Genomic DNA, 21054 nt, shown 5'->3' with positions numbered 1-21054 from the left:
TTTTCCATCAAACTGACCTGATCTGTCTCAACTCTGTCCTCCTGCAGCTGATTGGCTCGATCATTGGTCGTCAGGGCACTAAGATCAACGAGATCAGGCAGGTGTCAGGAGCTCAGATTAAAATCGGGAGCCAGCTGGACGGGACAAGCGATCGCCATGTCACTATCACAGGAACACCAGTGAGCATCAACCTGGCCCAGTACCTCATTACCTCCTGGTAAGGCCCAGTGACACACACAGCCATCTAATGAATCATTGCAAGCACAGGCCTGACAGAAAAGCACCGACTTAAAAGGGTCAAAGGTCATGCTATAAGTGATAATGAGGTGCTGCTGGTATGAAGAATGAGTAAGAGCAGGTCTGTGTTGTGTGCTGGATAGTAATGTCTTGTTGGAATTCAGGCATTGCTATGCTCTAACATGTTTTTTTTTAATTAGCTTTTCTTCTATATAAGAACATAAGGAAGGAAATTAATATGCATTAAATATAGTTATTAGGTCTTGCTTTTAACATTTCAAAAAAATAATTTTTTCTGCTTCCAAAAGAGGAAAAAATACAAAAACATTCCCACTTTAACCCTTGTGACTGATTCAGATCAGCTTTGCCTCATTATTTTTTGGTGTTCTTTAAACCGCATTTCTTTCTGTGTAAAACATATACTAGCAGTGACAAAAAGGTGTCAACAATGATTAAAAAAAATGTTTATATACAGTATGTACTCGATTACACCTGATAACCAACTACAATCCATAGAGGGAGTCAAATGAAAGGTAGCCAGGAGATTTTTCTGGACACCAGTCACAGCGGCAAAAAATATTCCAGCAAAGTTGAACAAGTGTTGAAGAAAATGTGATCATATACTGGTGATCGTACTCACTTATGTTTGTCACGTCATAAACGAATACTACAGTATATTGAGGGTGAGATATTAAAGAATACTGCTAACAGCTACTGCAGCAATAAAGTGGATCACAGTGAAGTCGCTCAAACCTGTAAAACAACTCGGTCAAAAAGTTATGGAACAAATGATTAGCTCCCTTATCAAACTCTGGAGGCCGGCTTATAGACCTGCTATATAAACATCTATATCCATCCATTTCCTTCCACTTCAGGGTCACAGTTGGCTGGAGTCTGTCCAAGCTGATATAGGGCAAGAGGCAGGGTTTTAAGAGGGCAGTGGGTATTTCCAACACTTGGTTTTCATGCCCTCTGATTTTTCTTATTTTCATATTTGCATTCTTTAACCTCAAACGGACGCTGACTTAAAAGGCATCACTTCCAGTAAATCTGTTATAGTGTAACCTAGCTCCCTCTGGAGCCACAAAAAGCTTCTTCTTTTTTTCCACACATGCATTAATGCTCTCCAAGCCCTGCAAACAAACTGCAATAAGTAACTTTGGTGGAGTTCCCCTTTAATGATTTTCCAGAAACTTCCCCCAGTGTTGCAGCAACAGAATAATCCTCTAATCTTCCTTCCCTGTCCTATCTCCACGTCTCCCTTTTCTTTTCTTTTTTTCCTATCATAGTTTAGAGACAGCCAAATCTACAGCCCAGGCAGCCAGCATGGGAAGTCCAGTTGACCTCAACATGGCCTTCACCCAGCCAGCCTCCCCAGCTGCTTCTCCTGCACCCACCCTGGCTGCCGTGAGCACCCTGACCCCAGCTCATGTTCTGGGAACTCCATACGGTGCCATGCCCCTCTCCGGGCTGCTGGGGGTGAAGTCCGTCCCCTTTCTGACTTTGTCCAGCCCGGCCCCAGCCGTAGCCGTCACTGCAGCACCCTCCCACACCACTCTGGCTGCCTACACAGCCAAAATCTCCTCAGCCAACTGCATCAAAAAGCCAGAGAGACAGAAGTTCGCTCCCTACTGATGAAGCCTCTGAGCTCCGTGCGCAGAGAGTCAGATGAAGGACAGCTGCAGTGTTCTTTCACAAACCCCTGATGTAGCCATATCCGCTGGCAGAGATGCTCTTGCCTTTTATTCTATGACACACCAACAGAGACGAGACCAATGGAGATGTGGATAAAGCTATTAAAAGTTATTTACGACTATAGATAATTTGTGAGTTACCCATGAATTGATGGACAGCTTTCATTGTCACCTCATCACTGTTATTGATCACGAAAAAACAATTTAAAAAAAGGGCTGAGGTCTCACCTGAGAGACACATGTTTACCCGTGTTTACATGTGTGTCTCAAGTTAGAGATCAGCTAAGTATTTATCCTCAATAAATTTGTAAATTATACTCAGATGACAGATGCTCTACTGTATGATGCTTTTATACAATGTCTACGTTTGCCTCTTGAAGTTTTTAAGAAAATTTGTAAATGTCTGGGGGGTGTTTTGTTTTTGTTTTTTTGTTTTTTTTAAATAATCCGTGCTATATTACTGTACTTTACGTTGTTCAGTGTTATGTCTGTTTTGTTGGAATTTATTTTGAATGTGCAACTTGGTTAATCTTTATTTATTAGTATTGTTTCATTTATTAAAAGTCTTTGGTTCCTGTTAATGGTGGCTTTATCTATTTCCTTCACAGGCATTCAAAGAGCAATGATGCAGCTTTGCAGAAACTCATTTTCAGGAGGAAACAGTACACACACACAAAAAAACAAGACAATGCCACATTTAGGTTATTCCTGTTTTCTCTCAAACAACAACAAGATGGCAGCTTCTCATTTTAGCTGCAAGAACTGATGAGAGATTCTTTTCACACTATTGTGCTCATGTGCCCCAAAACAATAACTGCAGAATGAGACAGTGCAACCTCAGAGGAGAAAAGAGCTCTGCTGGCATGATGGGCAATGTGCTCACATGTAAGTGTGCATGTATAAAAGCGCACGATCACATGGCGTTCTGCGTAGAGAAAATGCGCTCTGTAAGTCCCTTGAGACAAAGTGTAGAGAGACTGTAAGGCAGAGGGGTTTGTGTGGAAAAAAAGGGGCACTAACATAGCTAGGAGCTAGAAAAGATCTGAGGATTCACAGCGATGCTGTGGAAAAAAAACAGTATCTGCATCAGCATGCACCACAGCATCATCATCCTCAGGAGAGGCAGCTAGAATCCTTTCATCCTAACTATTTCTGTTTTTTTTTTCTGTCACTGCATCATGGATATGCGAGACACTATGAATGCGCAGTCCTCACTGTTACCAAACACATTCACTTTTCAGAGGCAAACAAAAAAAGAGCCAGTGCCTCAGTTTCACTGACTTTCTGCTGAAGTCCAGCAAACAGTGAAGCTAAATTATGACACAAAGAAAACTTGATCTTTGAGGTCCTTGAATTTCTCTTCTGGCTCTATGGCAACATCACTTGTGAGTCTATATATTATTCTTTCTAGGACCTCCTAAAATCCAAGTACATGCCAAGATATAATGCTTGTAAAATCACCTTCAAATGACAAATCAAAGCACCTTTTTCAGCAATAACTCAAAGAAACAATTTTCTGTATGATCAGTCTCTGACATGATTGTAGAGGAATTTTGGGCCACTCTTCTTTGCTTCAGTTCAATGGGGTTTGCAGGCATTCGTGTAGGCACAGCTCTCTTAAGGGCCCACCACCTCATTTCAGGCAGGTTGACTTTGACTGGGCCATTACAACACTTTTTCTTTTCCAGTTGTTCTGTTTGTTCTTGTACTTGAAATCTTTGTCCTCTTACATGACCCAGTATTGAGTTTTAGCTGTCTGACAGATGACCCACCATTTGACTCCAGAATACTTTAAGTACAGAGGAGTTTGTGGTTAGCGCAACAACAGCAAGGTGTCCAGCTCCTGTTCTAAGCCCAGAAGATCACCACTTCACCACCATGCTTGACAGCTTGTATGAGGTGTTTGTGTTGATGTGCAGTATTTGTTTTTTACCAAATATGGTGCTGTCCTTTGTGGTTAAACATGTCAACTTTAGCCTCTGACTGCAGTCTACTTCTAACTAACCCATTCCCTTTGACCCTTAGTATACTATAAAAACCTATCACGTGTTTAAGTTACAGTTTTATAGCATTTATAGTATACCCAGAGTCTGAAGCAGATCAAAGTCCATAGTATTTAAAGGTTTGCCCATAGCTTACTGTGAAATATGCTTTCTTTACACGAACAGATAAACTCCACTGATATTCCAGCTCCATTACCACACACCAGATACGTTGCATTAGAATATCAAAGCATGAAGTTTGAGCTGGTGACAGCTGGGACCCTAGCTGTCACTTAGCTGTCACATTTTCTTTTTTTCTTCTTCTTTCAGTTGTGGTGGACTCGGGGGATGTGTGGCATGCTGTTATCTATGCACAGACACTGGCAAAACTGAAAATAGCACAAATATCTGCATTCTTACCACTGTAGCGCTCAGCCTCAGTAATTCAGTGACAAACAGCACCCTCCACTGTCGACTCAATATACTGCGTGACCCTTCACGGTACAGAAAAAGGTAGCGAGGAAGAGTTAGAGCTGATAAAAGATTGTCTTTAATGTTTGGCATTGTTAATGAATTCCATACCACAGCAGTTATGGGAGTAGGAAAACCACTTTTACAACCAAACACTGTTTGATCATGCTAACACCATATGTACAGGAAAGCACATTGAAAAGTGTATAAAGTATTTATATGAGAGGACTCAAGTCAAGAACGGTGGAGACAGCCACAGTCTAATGGATTCGTCCTTTTCCAAACACTGATTATAGATATTTATCAATTACATTGATCTCTGGAGTACATGTATATACACAAAACAACAATAAACCTTTTGGGGGTTTCTGCAATAATTCTCAAAAATATTTCACAATACTGCTGTATGTACAATAACAGAATTTACATTGAAAAATTCTATTGTACCTATATTTTGAGTATCACTTCAGTCACCAGTTATCCTCAACGCCATCAAGCTCACAAGAGATACTCACGTGCCGTTACAGATCTAATAACCTCATGTTCAACTCCATACAAAGTACAGCAGCCTATTCAGTGCCTTCTGTCTCGGTACGGTTTCTGAAATATGTTCACACAACTGATGATCTCACATACAAAAATAGATGTTGTCTAGTCAGCTGACAACTTGATGTACAGTAACACAAAGCATCCACCTGCAAAAAACAACCAGGAAAACAAGTAATTGTTAAAATATTAGCTATATCCTTCCAACCCCCACGGGACGATAAAGAGCGCTGTTCCTTCTGCCCCACAGTAAAAGTAAACCTTTCTGCCAGTCCGGGCTTCAGCATTCTTGTGAAACATGTCATCAGTTTTGAAACAACAGAAGGTAATTGAGAAAGAGCCGCAGGCAGAATAAGAAATATTAGCGCTACAAACCAAACAACAATCTGAAACCAAAGCGGGACAAAACCATACAAAAACATCACTAGGTAGATATCTTCTTTTTTTCTATTTTTTTTTTCCTTCAGGGAGTATACGGTGAAGAAAGTGAAAAGGAGAATGGCTGTTACTAAATGAGCTCCCCACAGTCCGGATGAGAGGTCAAACTGCATTTGAGTGCACTTAAGGCAGGTAGGCGATTCCAATGCTGTCTGTGTGGGCTCCTCGACCGGTCACTGAGCAGTTGGGGCGGATGGGTGGGGGGCGTGTGGGCTCGACAGTGTCGTCAGGCGCAACAAAAATTGCCACTGCAGCTGTCCAGGTTCAGCCCTCACTGCTCAACATGGTCTGACAACCATACACAGAAAAGGAAAATGACAGAGAGAGAGTGGTGTTGGTGTTAGTTTGGAGTCCAGCACGTGTGAAGTGGACAGTTCTTCATTCTCCGTGAACATGAAAGCTGACAGGTGTGGGGCCTGTCTGTCAACTGTCCTCAGTTTCCCTTCAGTCTGCCGAACACCTTCATTCCTCTCGAGATATCTTTGTCACACAGAAGAGACAAATAGAGACGTCTTCAACAAAGACTCAACTTAAAGCACTTAAACATTAACCAGGATTGCAGCTGGTGCAACACAAGTAGGAACATCTCATCTGAATACATTCACGTGGGTTTCCATACGCATGGTACGGATGGGAAATCATCAGTGACTTAAGTTCGTGTCCCTTGAGATGCTGGTCCAAGAGGAGAGCTGCAAGTACACCAGCGATTTGCGACAGCCCAGCAGCAACACGTATTACAGTGCGCATTTGATATGATTCACTATTAAGGAGCACTTAACAGTGTTTTGAAAAAACATAATGGACGTAAGCCTTTGAAAACACTATAATGTAGCAAATTTATCAAAATAAGAATTCATATATATGAAGCATTTAAAGCAGAGAAGTCACCTCGCTGTGACTAATAACCTTCTGTAGTTTCCTCGTGTTGTGAAATGACATGAAAAGCAAAATTAAGGGAGTTCACAGCTTATACTGCACCTGGGATCATGTTGGTTATGATCGTGGTCGTCATGTTTCACAAAACCGTTTTCATATTATTCTCAAGTGGAAAAAAAAACATGCTCACAGACGAGTTGTACAATTGTGTACAATCAATATCAATTTTTGAACAGAAGTTAATCGATCCCATTGTTCAAGAGATATTTTTCTTTTAATTCTAAGAGGCCACGCGGAGCAGCGGCAGCGGTTGTGCCTCAAACCGTAGCTTCAACCGTCTTTGCTCCTTCGTTCCTTTCCTTCATGTGCACTGAAGTTAAACCGCAGAACATGACAATCGAGCATGCTCCATTGCGTCACATTAGACTTGTTCTACTACCGCTTCCTTTTACTCAGTGCAAATGAAGGGAAGAAGAAAAGGAGAAGAAAGCTCTAACGTAAACTGAGCTGGAGTTTCAGATCACTGTGTCTCCTCGTGCTCCTCGCTGATGCACTGCTCCCAGGCATGTTTGCCCTGGTCCTCCCTGTGGCCATGAGGGGAATGGAAGATCCTGCGGGGGAGCGGGATGGGTTGAGGTGGCAGGTCCTCCTCAGGAATGCAGCCCTCTCTCAAGTAGGGTTTGGGGGGCACAGCTGGAGGCTGAGGTCTGCGGTAAGGGATGTGATGAGGGCCATGAGTAGGTGCATGGTGGTGAGGTGGTGGCCCATGGGAGTGGCTGTCCAGCCCTGGGTGGGCATGAGCGTGAGGGTGCGGGTGGTTGTGCGGGTGTGACGCAGGGCTGCGGTAGTGGAAAGGGCGGACCGGGTCCATGGAGTCGATTTCTCCTCCGCCGTAGTGGATGTGCATGTAGGGAGACGCCATGTACTCGTCAGGTGGGGACCACAGGTGACTTGGAAGAGGCTCCAAGGCATCGTTCCTGATGGGTCCAGGATCAGGATACTGACCCCCGAAGTTACTCTCACTCAGGGAGGAAACACCGCTGCTGGCGCTGCCTGATAGAGTTGAGTTACTGCCTCCCAAAGCTGACTGAGGACTGGTAGGAGAGCCAGGGATTGGGTGGAGAGGAGACTAGAGAAAGAGAAAGAGAAAGAGAAAGAGAAAGAGAGAGGATGTCATGGGTGTCTTTTTTTTTAAAGTAATGTTGTTAACAGTCCTCCTTAAATGTCAAGAATACTGAAAAACCCAGTAATTTGACATGTACTGTTTAGGATCCAGTTAATTTGTGTGTCTGTGCGTTTGTTTGTAAAAGCAGAGAAGTTCATAAATAAGAGCTTCTAAGAAAGTACCGTTCCTGTGAAATGCTCAAAATGTGTTTTCAAAAGCTAAGTTTACATTTCGGCATGATATCTTTTTCAACTTTTTCCCTCTTGGATGCTTTTTAGAGCTGTTGTCAAATTTCATCTTAATGGGGAAAAGAGTAAAGATGATATCTAAAAGAGGATCGAGGGTAGGAGAAACCTCAAATAATCAAAAGATCAAAATAAACAAAGTAAACATTTGCCAGTGTTGAAAGTCATGCGTCCTGAACAAAGCAGGTGTGGTAGCAGGGTGTGGTCTTTGGCTCAGATGCAGGGGAGGGGTGGAGTAGAAGGTTTAGAAGACAGTGCCAAGAGAGGCTGGCTGGAAACTGTCAGTCCTTATCTAATCATGTCTCTTCTACTTATGCAGTAGCGTACTGAGACTGAGGTGACTGCACAGAACTTGGTTTGGCAGCCAGAAATCTACAGCGGCTGGCGCCCTGAAAAAGATCCGGCTCTGTCTGAAAAAACGGTGATAAAAGTGTGTAAATAATAAGAAACCAAGCACACCAGTCTACCCATATCTGACAGTGTGTGCGTTAATGTCCCTAAAGTGGCAGGGTTTTTGCTACAACAGGCAAATACAAAATTATAAATTCAAAGTGGATGATGTTTTTCTTAAGCTTGTACCTTTCGGAGGGAACGGACAGGCAGGGCAGGAGGAGGGTCGCTGTTCTGTTGGTGAAATGCATCACAGTGCATCAGGAAATGTCCTGTGAAGAGAAGTTCAAGGCATAAAAGTCAGGAAAAGCAGTAAGGAATAAAAAAAATAAAAAGCCCACAAAGTCCATATCATTATAGACAATGAGTAGTACCCTAACCAAACAGATTCCCTGAAATCCACGACAAGCATAACTGTGAAGTAAAATGAAACAGTACCTGGTGGGAAGGACCTGGGTGGGACAGGGGGCATTATTACCCCTCCGGTAGAAGCTGGCATGTAGGTCATCTGCTCCCTGTTCTCCCCATCCAGACTCCAGCTACTGGGAGTGTTGGGAAAGACTGGAAGGGAATACAAAAAAAAATTTTTTAAGACAGCACAAACATCTTATGCACCAAAATAGCTAGTTTGTTGCTCATATATGTTACCTTTCTCTGGTAGATTCATGTGAGCATCAGTACAAGGCTTACAGGGGCTAACTTGTTGAAGTAAGGCACGCTGCATGTGGTTGTTCTGGGAAAAAATAAAATGAAGCAAAAGAACAAAATGACACAGAAACACAGAAACAGAACACATTTTTGTTTGCATATTCATTCAGCATTATGGGACTGCAGATTTTCCCCCACCTGCCCATTCTCTGCCATGTTGTAGTACATGGAGTTGTTGGCTCTCTCGCGATGAGACGGCAACAGAATCATCACTTCTCGGTTGTGTTTGGCCTTATCGGGTAAGGATGGAGAGCCTGGACAAAAGAAAAGACGCGCAAGTAAACGATTTCTATTTGCAAATAAGTAAGAGACAAAGATGTTTGTTGTCATAAAAGTGCAGAATTTTGCAGCCTTGTTACTTTCTAGTGTTGCTTATTTATGTGAGCATCTTATTACAGGATGGTTAGTATGGGTAATATACAGTAGTAACTATCAGATGTGACTTTCTGCTTTGTTCCTCACCTCTGGCACTTGAGGGGGCAGAGTTAATAATCTGGGAAGAGTTGGAGCGGATTGAGCTCAGGCTGGAGGAGGAAGGGCTTGGCTGCAAAACAAAACTTTTATTTGTCTTTTGTACTCTGTAGAATAAACCAATGATTAATGCTGTGAAAAGAAAAGTTCATCAAAACAATAACAATTAAGTGAAAGAGTTAGATTATAGTTTACATCCTCAAAAGATCGGATCTCATGTGAGTTGCACTCTGTAAAGAACACAAATTATTACAAGCTGAAGCACATTCCCACCAGTATTTGTTCATTTTTACGTCATCCAACTCCTACCTGCATGTGTAATGCCTCCTCAGGGTGCTCCCCCATCAGGCCGTCGGTCATGATGACGAGGTTTCCTGCCTCACTCGACGTGTGAGAGGACAGGGAGGAGGACGAGTGTCGGATCGAGCCCTGCAGGTTTAGAGGACTGCAGGACAGACATAACGGGTGAGATCACTGAAACATTTATCTCTGTGTTTGTTTAATCATTTTGCATTTTTATGCCTCTTTTACAGCCTGTACAGATTTATTTCAGAGGGCATTTGGTGTTAATTTCAAGAGTTTGGCTCATACTGCATTTTAGATTCACATCACGGGCATAACATAGCGCATAAATTCATACAGCTGCCTTGGGTATTGTTTTGAAGGTTTGGAAATTATGAGGCTAAAACACCAAATGAATCTCTAAACTAGCTTAGAAGAGCACCATGACTGACCTGTGTCTGTGCATGAGCCGCACGCTCTCAGGGCTCATGTGGCTGTGGGAGGAGAGGATGCCTCTGGGAGAATTAACCCCTGGGCACCCTGCAGGTCCAAATCGATCCACGCCAGGCAGACCCTGCTGGGACCCAACCATATACTGCTCTGAATATTTACACTGCTCACACATACACTTACTTATAAACTTAATGCACTGAAACACACTTGGCGCATAGTTTGAGTCACGTGTCACTCTACTCACGTGGTGTAAGCCTGTTCTCATCATGTGGAACTGGTCCACAAGCTTTTTGTGCAGAGGACGCATCTCTGGATGCACCAGTTTCTCGTGAACAGCCAGCCCTACTCCGAGAATGTGTACCTGATGATGAAATCAGAGGACTCAATAGTGACCTGAAGGTTTCATAACCATATGTTATGGTTAACATACAGTTAATGTATATTTTGAGCTTTTTAAACCCAGCCTGACCTGTTCCTGCATTAGATCCTTCAGATGTGAGATCCTCTCTGTATCCTCTGGGTGACTGCTGATGTAGTCTTTATCAAAGAACGCCTGTGGTAGAGTGTGAGTCAAAAAATAAAGATCTCTCTCACAACGCCAATTCATCATTCATCATTTCTGCCATCCTCTCTCCCCTCTCCCTCAGCCCTACAGCAGTACCTCCTGATATCTGGCAATGCCTCCATTCACAGCAGCATCTATGACCCCATTGAGGCACATGCTGAGCGGGTTGATGTTCCCATGATGCTGCCTGTGCTGGTACTGGCTAATCAAAGTCCGCAGCTCCTGGGTCTTATTCTCCACCACGTAAATAGCGTTCTCCAGAGGACTCACCTCCACCTTGAAATAAATACAGATATTTACTCTGAGCTTTGATGAAAGAGGAGATGGCCTTTAAATTTTAACAGAAAACTGGCCATTAGGTAATGTGTACTATACAAGGTGAGTGAGAGAACATCTGAGCTCCTTACCACTTCTCTCCTTTCGATCTCTGCCCAACGGGAGATACCAGGGAGAGGACGCAAGAGGATCAAGGTTGTTCTCTCAATCCACAGACTCTGTTAAACATGTGGACAAAGAAGCCATCTCATATTAGCCACATCTGCTAGACTAATATAAAAGAAAACCGAGTGGAGACCCGACAGTGTATAAGAGATACTGGGCTGGCAAACTATTCAGCACCGTGTTGTAGAGTACGATATAGGTCATTTCAGACTAGTGAGAATTCCTGTGTGGTGTGGTTCTGAATTTGGGTTACTGTGTCAGGACAAACTACAGTATCATACCTACAAGTCTCTTAAGCCCTGAAGGTTGTAGGGATTTGAGCATTGTTAGCATCGAGATAGAAATGGCAGGTAAAATAACAACAATAAAAAAAACAGCAGCAGCAAATGTTAAACAACTGTATTAATTTACTGACTGTTAAAGTTATAATTTAAGGGAAAGTGATTTCTTCTTTTCTTTTTATCTTACCTTATGTACATGTAGTATCCAGTATTACAGTACTCACAGTCAGAGTATTCTGGTTGTGTTATGCAGATGTAAACATCTTATTTTGAGAAAACAGAATTTTGTAGTATAGAAAATACCTTCTTTAAATTCCTTTTTTGGTACAGATAGCCTCTTATAATCTGATACTGTTATGATCCTGTTTGGTGATAATAAGATCCCGCATGTTGTGTTTCAAATTTAGTTAAAATAAATCTGAAAGATTAAGTGAAATGAAATTAATAAAAACAATGACTGGCTAGGACTTTAAATATATCATGAAATTATTAACTTGATACAATGAATGCTTTTCACCACGTGTCAAGATGATTTTCTCCTTTTATCATTGTTGTATTAAGCCAATACATAGGCTGAACGGCCACTTTGTTAGGCACACATGTTAAAGTGTTCAACATGCAGCAGGATGGGGGGAGAAAGATGATTTAAGCGACTTTGTAATAGTCTTTGGTGCCAAATGGGTTGGCCTGACTATTTCAGAAACTGCCGATCTAAATAACAGACCATTATTCATCACTGACATTTTTTTACCACGGCCTCTGTGCGCTGTTACATTTTGTTTCATCGTTTGATGGTGACATTTCGCCCTGGCTGGGAGTCAAAAAGGAACAGAGCAGCTATGGTTCAGAAAGTAAATAAGACTGGTGTGGGAAAAGACATTTCCAGCAGATACATTCAAACAGATTTTGAGGTTATTAAGAATTTATTTCCCAAATGTATGAAGAGAATTATATCCAAAGGAGCTGCTGGGTTTCAGCACATTTTAAACCGTTACAGTGTCACATGCTGCACTGAGTGATCTGAAAATGTTAAGAAGGAACCAAATTCATACATAAGATAGGCAGGCAGTTTCATCGTTGTATCATTTGCTGTATATCATTCAGGAAAGACTGATGTTATCCTATGCACATACTAGCCACTTTATTGGGTACACCTGTCAAACTGTTAATGTAAATATCTAGTCAGCTAATCACATGGCAACAACTCAGTGCATTAAGGCATCTAGACACAACCTTTTGAACTAAGTATCAGAATTGAAAGGTGATTACAGTGACTTTGAATTTGGCACGGTCATTGGTCATAGACAGGCGAGTCTGAGTACTTCTGAAACTGCTGATCTACTGATATTTACAATGACAGAAAATATCCAGTTAGCGGCTATCATGTCAAGGTGGGTCAAAATCTCTGAGGTATGTTATTGAATTTATGCCACAAAGAATTAAAGCAGCACTGAAGGCCTGGTACTAACGAGATGTACTTAATAAAGTGGCTGATGAGTGTATATTTTTCTATATATTTGTATCTATATATGTTATGTGCCTATAATTATTTCATGCTAGTGCAGTTTTGCTTTTCCTCTTCACACATTATTCAAATTTGCAGTGATTACGACTGATGTGGTCACATTATGTGGTCATTATTCAGTGACTGTTGCTACACACGCGAGTTATATTTGAATGAAAACCTGATATTACAAACTCAATTTACTACACACAGAAGAACTATTAAACCAGAATGTGTCTCAAATAATAATGCGGCAAATGTGACAATATTGACTTTAGCTGACCAGATTTAATACTAAAAATCTTATTAACACTTGGTTTAACTTTGTTGCAGTTTTTTCAATTCTGCTCTGATGAAACACAGATAAAGTATAAAGCTCATAATAAAGTAAATCTAATTATATTTATCTTCAATTACTGGTTATGCACATAGCAGAGAAATTTAAAGGCATTAAAGGGCTTTAAAGGCATTATTGTCTAAGAGCTGTAGGCACTCCCCTGTGGCCACCTTAAGTGTTGCACTTGCTTACGTCACCTATACCTGCTTACGTCTCTTAAATGAAAAAATGTCTGCATAATTACACTGCAATTTCCACAGAGTTGGATCAGTTTCATTGTTTTATAATAGAGTTACAGCCATATTCAGTATTTTTATGTAAAAAAAACTAAACAGTGAGTCAGAAATGGGCTGAGCTGGCACTGCGGGCTCAACGTACCCTGAACTCATTCTCGCGGTCCTTGGGCCCCTTGTGGAAAGGTCTGTCATAGTGGAAGCGGCTGACATTGTTTATGCGGTAGAAACTCTTGATCCTCTCAGGCACACGTTCCAGCTGAGGCACATCAGAAATGTCTGACACTGGAGTCACCGCATAGATCTGCAAGTCTAGAAGCCAAGTGTCAAGGAAGTGACAGACAAAGTCCGACATACATGCATATTCACTGAGGAGGAAGAGCAGAGGGGATGTTCAAAAGAAATACTTAGACAGAGCTTTAGTTTTTCCTGTGTGACACTGGAAATCAACTTCAGTGTTTAGTTCAGTATTTAATCTGTAATAATCTCTAATAACAACGCTCAAATGCTTAGCAGAGTAATCAAAAGCCAATAAAATGCACAACATGTGGAGCAATCGCTCTGTTATTCAAGTCATTAAATCTATCAGGCAAAAATGCAAAATAAATCTGGTTACTGCTTTTCGAATGACTCAATGCAATATGAACATCTGCGGACTGATGTTGTAATGGTCTCTCACTCTAAAGAAAAAATAATGAAGTCATTTTAGCCTTAGTGAAACTGTCAGGATACACTGAGCATCACTTTGCAGGATGGTGTCGTCTGGAATGTTTGGATGCTGCATGGCGATGGCTTGCGGAAATTCCCCCAGCATCCTTTGCTGGAAGTCCTCAAGTCGTTCATAGTCATACCCGCGACAGACAAACTCCTTGTTCTGGAGAAAGAGAAAAGACATAAGACCGAAATGTTGCTGAGAATCTGCTGCAAATGATTCTCAGAGTTTAAGTGAGGTGTTCCTCTGGACATTGCTTAATTCTTTCCAGTACTGTCTGATTTACTATTAAATTTAGGTGGTATTGCACAAATAAATTAAATTTCAAGAAAGGGTGTATGGTTGGATTTCCAGTGCACTCTTTAGACTATAAATATATAATCTGAAGTTTGTAGAGTCAAACTGAATGGATAGATGCTTCATTTTATACATCAGTGACAAGGGGACTGAGAACATCTTAATTTAAAGATTAAGAGGTATGGCTGAATACTTGTGTCCGTATAGTTTATGTGCAGCAGTAGATAGGTGACTAACTGAAAAGTGTACAGTGGTTTTTCAGTTAGTGGACTATCTACTAACTAAAACCAAGCACAGACCTAACTCTTTATAGCTACTGGACATTGAAGTAAGCAAATTACAAAATTAACCACATTTGTGGAAGAATGCGTTGTTCTAATGAACTCACTGAATCTGAGTGAGTGTGGTACAATAATAGGACGTCGCTGGTAAGACAAGTGAGTTTGTGAAATGCCTTCCCTCGTAGATATTCCCCAATAAACTGTAAGTGGAAGCATTTAGGAACCACAGCAACTCAGCAAAGTAACAGGACAGACAACTAAAGAAGCCTCTGTAAAGCCCTCAGGAATGAGAGATTTAGGTGATAATTCTAGGATAATTTTCACACTGTTCTTTAATACATTCATAAAAAAACAAACAAAACAAAACAAAAATTTTTTAGCTACTTTAATTAAGGGTAATAGGCAAGGAAAGGCAATGAGTGCAAATAAATCTGTTGTCACAGGACCGCACTGGGCAGACTTACTTAGATTAGAAGAAATTAATGCATCACCCTAAAATCTGTCAGGATGGCCATGACATATTTGGTAGTAATGGTTGATAAACAATCTTACTTTTTAACTTCTCATCTTGCACAGCCTACTGCAGTTAAAGCAATGGTGGAAGTGCACATCTGAACACATCGGCAGGATCATATCTGTGTCAGACTGGATTTGGAAAGTCCTACCCTGAGGAAGAAAGGAAACTTCCTGCCATAGAAGCCCATTCGAAAGAACTCCGGTTCAATCCTCTGCTGTTCAATGATGTTGTCATAGTATGCTGCCTCCATTTTCTGTCACCGAATGAACAAAATGCAAAAGAGTCAAGATGAATAATCGAGCAATCACACACATTACTGAGCTGACTCCATTTTCTTGGGAGTGTGGGCGTGCACAGGTAATTAGGACATTGTGTTTGCCGCTGTGCACGCATCACACCAAATAACAGAGCATGACGATAACGGAGGAAGCTGTCAACACTACCACCTTCTTCATCACAAAGGATGCTTGTTTGTTAATAAAAGCAGAAATGAGGAACATGCGGGACTTACCCGTATCCAGCTGAGGCTCTGATAATCATATAGAGTCTCATACTGGAAAGCTAGCTCCCGGCAAAGAGAGATTCCATATTCCCAGCACTGCAAAGTCATAAAATGAAGCTGAATGAGAATAAATCTTGATTTATCCTTAATAATCAAGAGAAATGTCATAACATTAAAAGTGTGTTTTGGGAAGGTTGTAGGTTATTAAGATTTTAAATGGAACAATTTCAGCACCAAAATTGTCAGATTAGTGCAAAGAGACCATAATGATTTCAGGTTTTCTTTTTCTTTTATTAATATTATTTTTTCCATTTCTCCATATAAGAGAGTTAATTGTGCCGCCCCTGGTATGTGTGGTAGAACGTGTTGCTGAGTCTGCTATCTACTGGCAGTTTTACCTTACATTTATCATTTTTCATTACCAGCAGCAGCAGGAGCAGCTTTACTGAGATCTACACTGAAAAAACTAATCTGGTGGATTAAAAGAAATATGAAAAAAAAAGTATGAGTATTAGTTTTATGCAGTAAAGTTAGGATTAGTCAACTCTTATTTTCTATGTTATTATTGTAAAACTGTATTCGGTTAAATGAACTTTTTTATGTTTTTCATTCATGCAAAGACTTTTGAGTCATCTCATGTTAGAAAATTCAAATTGCAATGATGTAAAAGCTGTAACTCTTACCGGGAGAACTGAACTGCAGCAAACTGCATATAATTTTAAACCACTTCGCCAAACTTTATTAAATCAGCTTTTCTCCTCATCTATCATTTTTTATTTCTTCATTTAACCTGTCATATCATTCCCACTGTTTCTTCAATTTCCTAATCCTTGTTTTATTTGTGTACTTATTTAATTATAATCTATTTGATTATGCTTTGCAAAGCCCTTTCTATTATTGTGTTATTGTAATTATGCTATGAATGTTTAATAGATAAAATTTGTTGCTGCTGAATAAACTAGCATTATTAGTCACATTTCTTTTCATAGCAGTGTATTAAAGTGAAGGTGGTTAGCATAGTTTATTTTAAATGTGTTACAAAACACATTTAAAATGTGTTAAAATTGTGCTTAAACAAGAGGAAAAGACGAGCATAGTGTTAAAGATCTAAAAACTTGACCTCGCTTAGCTGTTTTCTCTCTGATTCATACACAGTAGAAACATTTTTCTAAGTCTCATCATTTATTTCACAAGCTTTCCTTTAAACAGATACAGATTTCTGTTCGCCGTGCATGAACTGTAACAAATGCAGCAGCAGGTAAAGAACAGCTTCCGTTTTTAAACGAGAGCAGCAATAACACTGATTTAATGAAGGAGGCCACTTTTATTTCTTTCTCAGCTGCTCCCAGAGTCCAGAGGGCATTGTCCTCTCCAAAGCAGCAACACCAGTCAACTAATTCAATTTGGTGGATGAATACCAGCCAGGGAGGAATGATTCTAGGAAGCAAATCACATTTGAGCAGAAATCTGACCCTCGCTGCTGCGTGCAAAGGCTGCATGTTTGTATTTGTATTATGGTAATCTGTGTTTACTTTAGCACAGAGAACTCTTAACTTAATTTAACTGGCTTTAGTTGCAATGATTTTCCACATATGATGATTGGGTTGCACAGTAAACAGTAAAAAGATGTAACAACTGAAGATTGCATAGAATAGTAGAACAGTAGCTCCACTGCCCACCTAACACAGCATTAATGTTCTACAGAAATATTCATAAAGAGCCTATACTGGTATAATAACATAATTACAGTTTAAAATGCTAATAAGTAATGAAATTACATTTTAAAGCTTTTATACAGCATGGTTTTACACTGCAGTGTTGGGTAAAGGGTTAGTGCTTCTTTCACCCCTCTGAATTCTAGTTTAACAGGTGCAAGCAGGACTAACTTATGAAAAATAAGTGGAGACATGCAATTACTGGGGCTGGCAAAAGATGTAAAACACACTAAAAACTTGGGGAAAAACATTGAATAGAAGCACTACAAGACTCTGACTCACTCCCAGAGTTAATGAGGGCAAAATCTGATTATACTTGGGAGCAGCTGCACTGCAGATGAGAACAAACAGCCCTTTGAACAAAATGCAAAAAAAAAAAAAAAAAAAAAAAAGCTATAAAAGTTAATGTCGCTTTCATTTATCTAAGTTGATTTAGCTTCAAATGTGACTTGTCCAGCACGACCTAGTAATATCGATCCATCACTATAAAGTTAACTCAGCCTTTCCTTCATTTCCTCATTTGACTCGCTGCTGGAGGCTCCGCTGCAGTGCAGTCAGAGGTTAGCACGGGTCAGAAATTACAGGCCTTTAACATTTGCATGAAACACTGGATTTAAGTCAGCAGAAACAGGAGCAGGAGACAAAGGTATAAAAAATATTCACTTGCCTTGCCCTTGTTGAAGTAGTGGAGGATTTTACGACTCAGGTTCTCTTTACGTTGCCATTCGCTCTGACAGGGATAATGAAGAAAATCCCTTAGGGGCCGGTCCTCCCACTGTAACAGCTCCCAGTACAGCAGGAGGGTGAAGGCTGCCTCTGTTGTCAAGAGGGTATGAAAAAAAAATTGAGATTACCTTCTATATAAGTAAAAACCCAAAGGCTTTAGGCACAGTTGAAATTTTTGTCCAGTTTTTGTGAACAGATGATGTATGACATAAAACAGTCAGCTGAACCTAAGCTCCCCTGATAATCATGTTTTTGTTTAAAAGCAGTCAGACTGCAAGGAGCATCTGCACAGTTAACACCATATCAGACCTTCTATAATATAGTTTTGACTGAAGCTGACTAATCATGGGCATGGATGTCATGGTAACTTTGGGATTTAATGGTTTCTTTGAATCGTTCTTTTTTCCAGGTTTTACTAATTGCACAGCATACAACATGTTTAATGAGTTTTTTTAAAAAACAAGAATTGTGTGCACAAGTTTGAATTCATTTTGGATTTTCTCTAATTCAAACAAGACTAAAAGTATACTCATAGGCTGAAATACAGCTCTGCTAATATTTGGTAAATGCAATTCTTGTTGGACCCTTCTTCTTGGCAGAATGGCAGAACCATTTAAATTGGTTGGCTTCCTGGCACAGATCTGGCTTTTAAGCATAATCAGTTAATTTTTTTAGGAAGTTTAATGTTAGCCTGCTTTATCCATTCCAAAACCAATACTCATGTGTTTGGGATCATTGTCCTGTTGGAATAACCATTTATGTCCAAGTTTCAACTTAGCTGTTGATTTGAGGTGAGGTTGCTGTTTCATTCATTTTGTCTAATGTAACATTACCACTGGCAGTAAAACAGCCTCAGAGCATGATGCCACCACCACCATGCTTGGTGTTGTAGTGTTCTTAGGTCTGAAGCTTCACCTTTACTTGTCTAAACATGTCTCTTGTCATTGTAGCCAATTGTAGCTTGTAGATTGGAGATCAATCTTTGTCTCAACTGACCATAAACCTTTTCTCTAGAAGGCGTTTGGCTTCTCCGTGTGTGCAGTTTCAGATTTCAGCTGCATATTGAATTGTAGTGTCGTGTCCAATAAGTCAATTGTGATCACACAAATGAGGAGAAGTTAATAGGCCTCGGCCTTATTGAGTTAAAAGACATTGTAGAATCTTCTGCATCACTTATTAAATAACTAAGTCTGTATACATATATATATATATATATATATATATATATATATATATATATATATATATATATATATATATATATATATATATATATATATATATATATATATATATATATATTAGCCAGTATTTATACTTTTTAAAGTATGAAATGAACAACTCTCTGTTTATTTTTCTGACCGTGAGGTGTATAAAAAAATTATTAAACTAAACAAATAGATAGTGAGTTGTCTCCACTATGGACTCTTTGTTAATTGTGAAAAAGTTAACACACTTTGGTAGGTGTAATGTCACATAAAGTACAACTGAAATTATTAGTTCAAAAAGATTTTCAGGTGTTACAATTTGCTGATTTTTTTCTTATGAAATGATAAACTAAGTTTCTGAGTGTTGGTTGGACTATTTGAATTTTCAACCAACACTAGACTTCCACTAAAATCCATTTTATGCTGATTATCCTTTGTGTCCAAAGAAGACTTTTTACATAATGAATGATTAATCTGGTAAACACATAAATTGGCAGATTAACTGATAATAAAAAAAATAAGTAAGTGTTCCAGCACTACGAACCCACTGTACCCGCTGAGCCCACCTTCTGAATTGAATCATATTTTGGAAAAAAAAGCAAAGTTTTTTAAAGTTGGTTCTGATTCACACAATAACCACATGTGCAATCACACCCAACTCTGCTGGACACTTAAATGTGTTTTGGTCATTTTCCCAGCTGCCTGTTGTTTGTTTTACGTAAGCGGCAATGAATAAGATTGAATTCAATTAGTCACATTTGGCTACATTTATGCGCACACAATAACACCACTGCTGATAATGTGAGATAATGTGAGTAAAGCTTTACTCACACAAGCCATTTACACAGTAAGATTACGCGACAACTTCCCCTGATTTCTGCTTTATGTGACTAAAGTGACATTACCGCATCGTAAATGTACTGTAAAGCCCCTTCTTCTCCAAATAAAATGGATAAATGTGATATAAATCTCACATTTACAACTTACATAAAAAAGCTGGCTGTACAACCGCCATGCAATAGTTTGACTTCTTAATGTTAAGCTAACAGCACATAATTATCTCTACCTGATATTAGCCTATCTATTTAACCATGGGTGTCGTTACACTTGTGTGATATCTCTGTTTTTAGCACACCATTAGTTTCTCTATTATCTTCTTCATCTGTAGCCCAACAAAGAATCCAGTCAGCTGTAGTGAAGTTTCCCCCAGTTTGAATAAGACGATCCCCGAGACTCAGATGCTGAAAGCTGACTCACTGCAGCTACCTGCTGAATAACTCATTCTTCTTAGGCAACAAAAAACCCCAACTATGTGAAGCAAAGCTAGTAAGTATGTAAAGTCTCATGTGCAGGAGTAATAAATCAACTGGTGCATGAAGGAGACGTCCATCAAAGGGTGTGCACGTGTACACGCTCTCCTGAACATGAAGTCAAACTGAATTTCACCAGGAACAATTCATTTGTGTGTGTGGCTGTAAACTGTGGGGGTAGTGCTAGCAGGCTAATAACAACAGTCCACAAAGTTGCAAATTATGACTACACAGCAATAGCATCCTCCCTTCTGCTGCTTGCATCATTGTCCTGTGCAGTCACAAAACAGCAATATAAAAGGTCAGTATCTCAGACTGGCATAAGAGAGACTTTTTGTTCTCTGCACTCCAGTTGAATTAAAATCTGCACAGAGCCAAAGAGAGAAGGTCAAATTCTCTCTTTGCATTCTTTTGTTGCCTTTATTTAATTCTCATGTGCAAACTCTAAAGGATACTCCATTAAATAT

At 39.9% G+C, this 21054-nt stretch overlaps 2 protein-coding genes across 5 annotated transcripts in view; one reads left to right on the top strand and one right to left on the bottom strand.

The window, feature by feature from the left end:
* LOC134618259 (poly(rC)-binding protein 4-like) overlaps window positions 1-2512 on the top strand; it is a 35115-nt gene extending 32603 nt beyond the window's left edge. For both annotated transcript variants that reach the window (XM_063463585.1, XM_063463584.2), the window contains exons 13-14: window positions 48-217; window positions 1527-2512. In XM_063463585.1, the coding sequence (XP_063319655.1) occupies window positions 48-217; window positions 1527-1872 (516 nt within the window). In that variant the 3' untranslated portion in view covers window positions 1873-2512. The remainder of the gene's footprint in view (window positions 1-47; window positions 218-1526) is intronic.
* A 1937-nt stretch (window positions 2513-4449) lies between these two features.
* LOC134618000 (dedicator of cytokinesis protein 3-like) overlaps window positions 4450-21054 on the bottom strand; it is a 51804-nt gene continuing 35199 nt past the window's right edge. The window contains exons 38-54 of one of the 3 annotated variants that reach the window (XM_063463135.1): window positions 18011-18159; window positions 15638-15724; window positions 15275-15379; window positions 14052-14193; window positions 13465-13631; window positions 10931-11017; window positions 10620-10799; window positions 10428-10511; window positions 10203-10319; window positions 9958-10100; window positions 9533-9668; window positions 9215-9296; window positions 8891-9006; window positions 8693-8777; window positions 8483-8605; window positions 8234-8316; window positions 4450-7373 (exon numbers count right to left, since the gene is read on the bottom strand). In XM_063463135.1, coding sequence (XP_063319205.1) covers window positions 6765-7373; window positions 8234-8316; window positions 8483-8605; window positions 8693-8777; window positions 8891-9006; window positions 9215-9296; window positions 9533-9668; window positions 9958-10100; window positions 10203-10319; window positions 10428-10511; window positions 10620-10799; window positions 10931-11017; window positions 13465-13631; window positions 14052-14193; window positions 15275-15379; window positions 15638-15724; window positions 18011-18159 — 2495 coding nt within the window. In that variant the 3' untranslated portion in view covers window positions 4450-6764. The remainder of the gene's footprint in view (window positions 7374-8233; window positions 8317-8482; window positions 8606-8692; window positions 8778-8890; window positions 9007-9214; window positions 9297-9532; window positions 9669-9957; window positions 10101-10202; window positions 10320-10427; window positions 10512-10619; window positions 10800-10930; window positions 11018-13464; window positions 13632-14051; window positions 14194-15274; window positions 15380-15637; window positions 15725-18010; window positions 18160-21054) is intronic. The other 2 variants (XM_063463136.1, XM_063463137.1) reach the window with 2 other exon arrangements.

This window comes from Pelmatolapia mariae, linkage group LG20 (genome assembly GCF_036321145.2).
Source record: "Pelmatolapia mariae isolate MD_Pm_ZW linkage group LG20, Pm_UMD_F_2, whole genome shotgun sequence".
Lineage (NCBI taxonomy): Eukaryota > Metazoa > Chordata > Actinopteri > Cichliformes > Cichlidae > Pelmatolapia > Pelmatolapia mariae.
The sequence above is the reverse complement of the archived record's forward strand: the minus strand, read 5'-3'. Positions and strand labels throughout refer to the sequence as shown.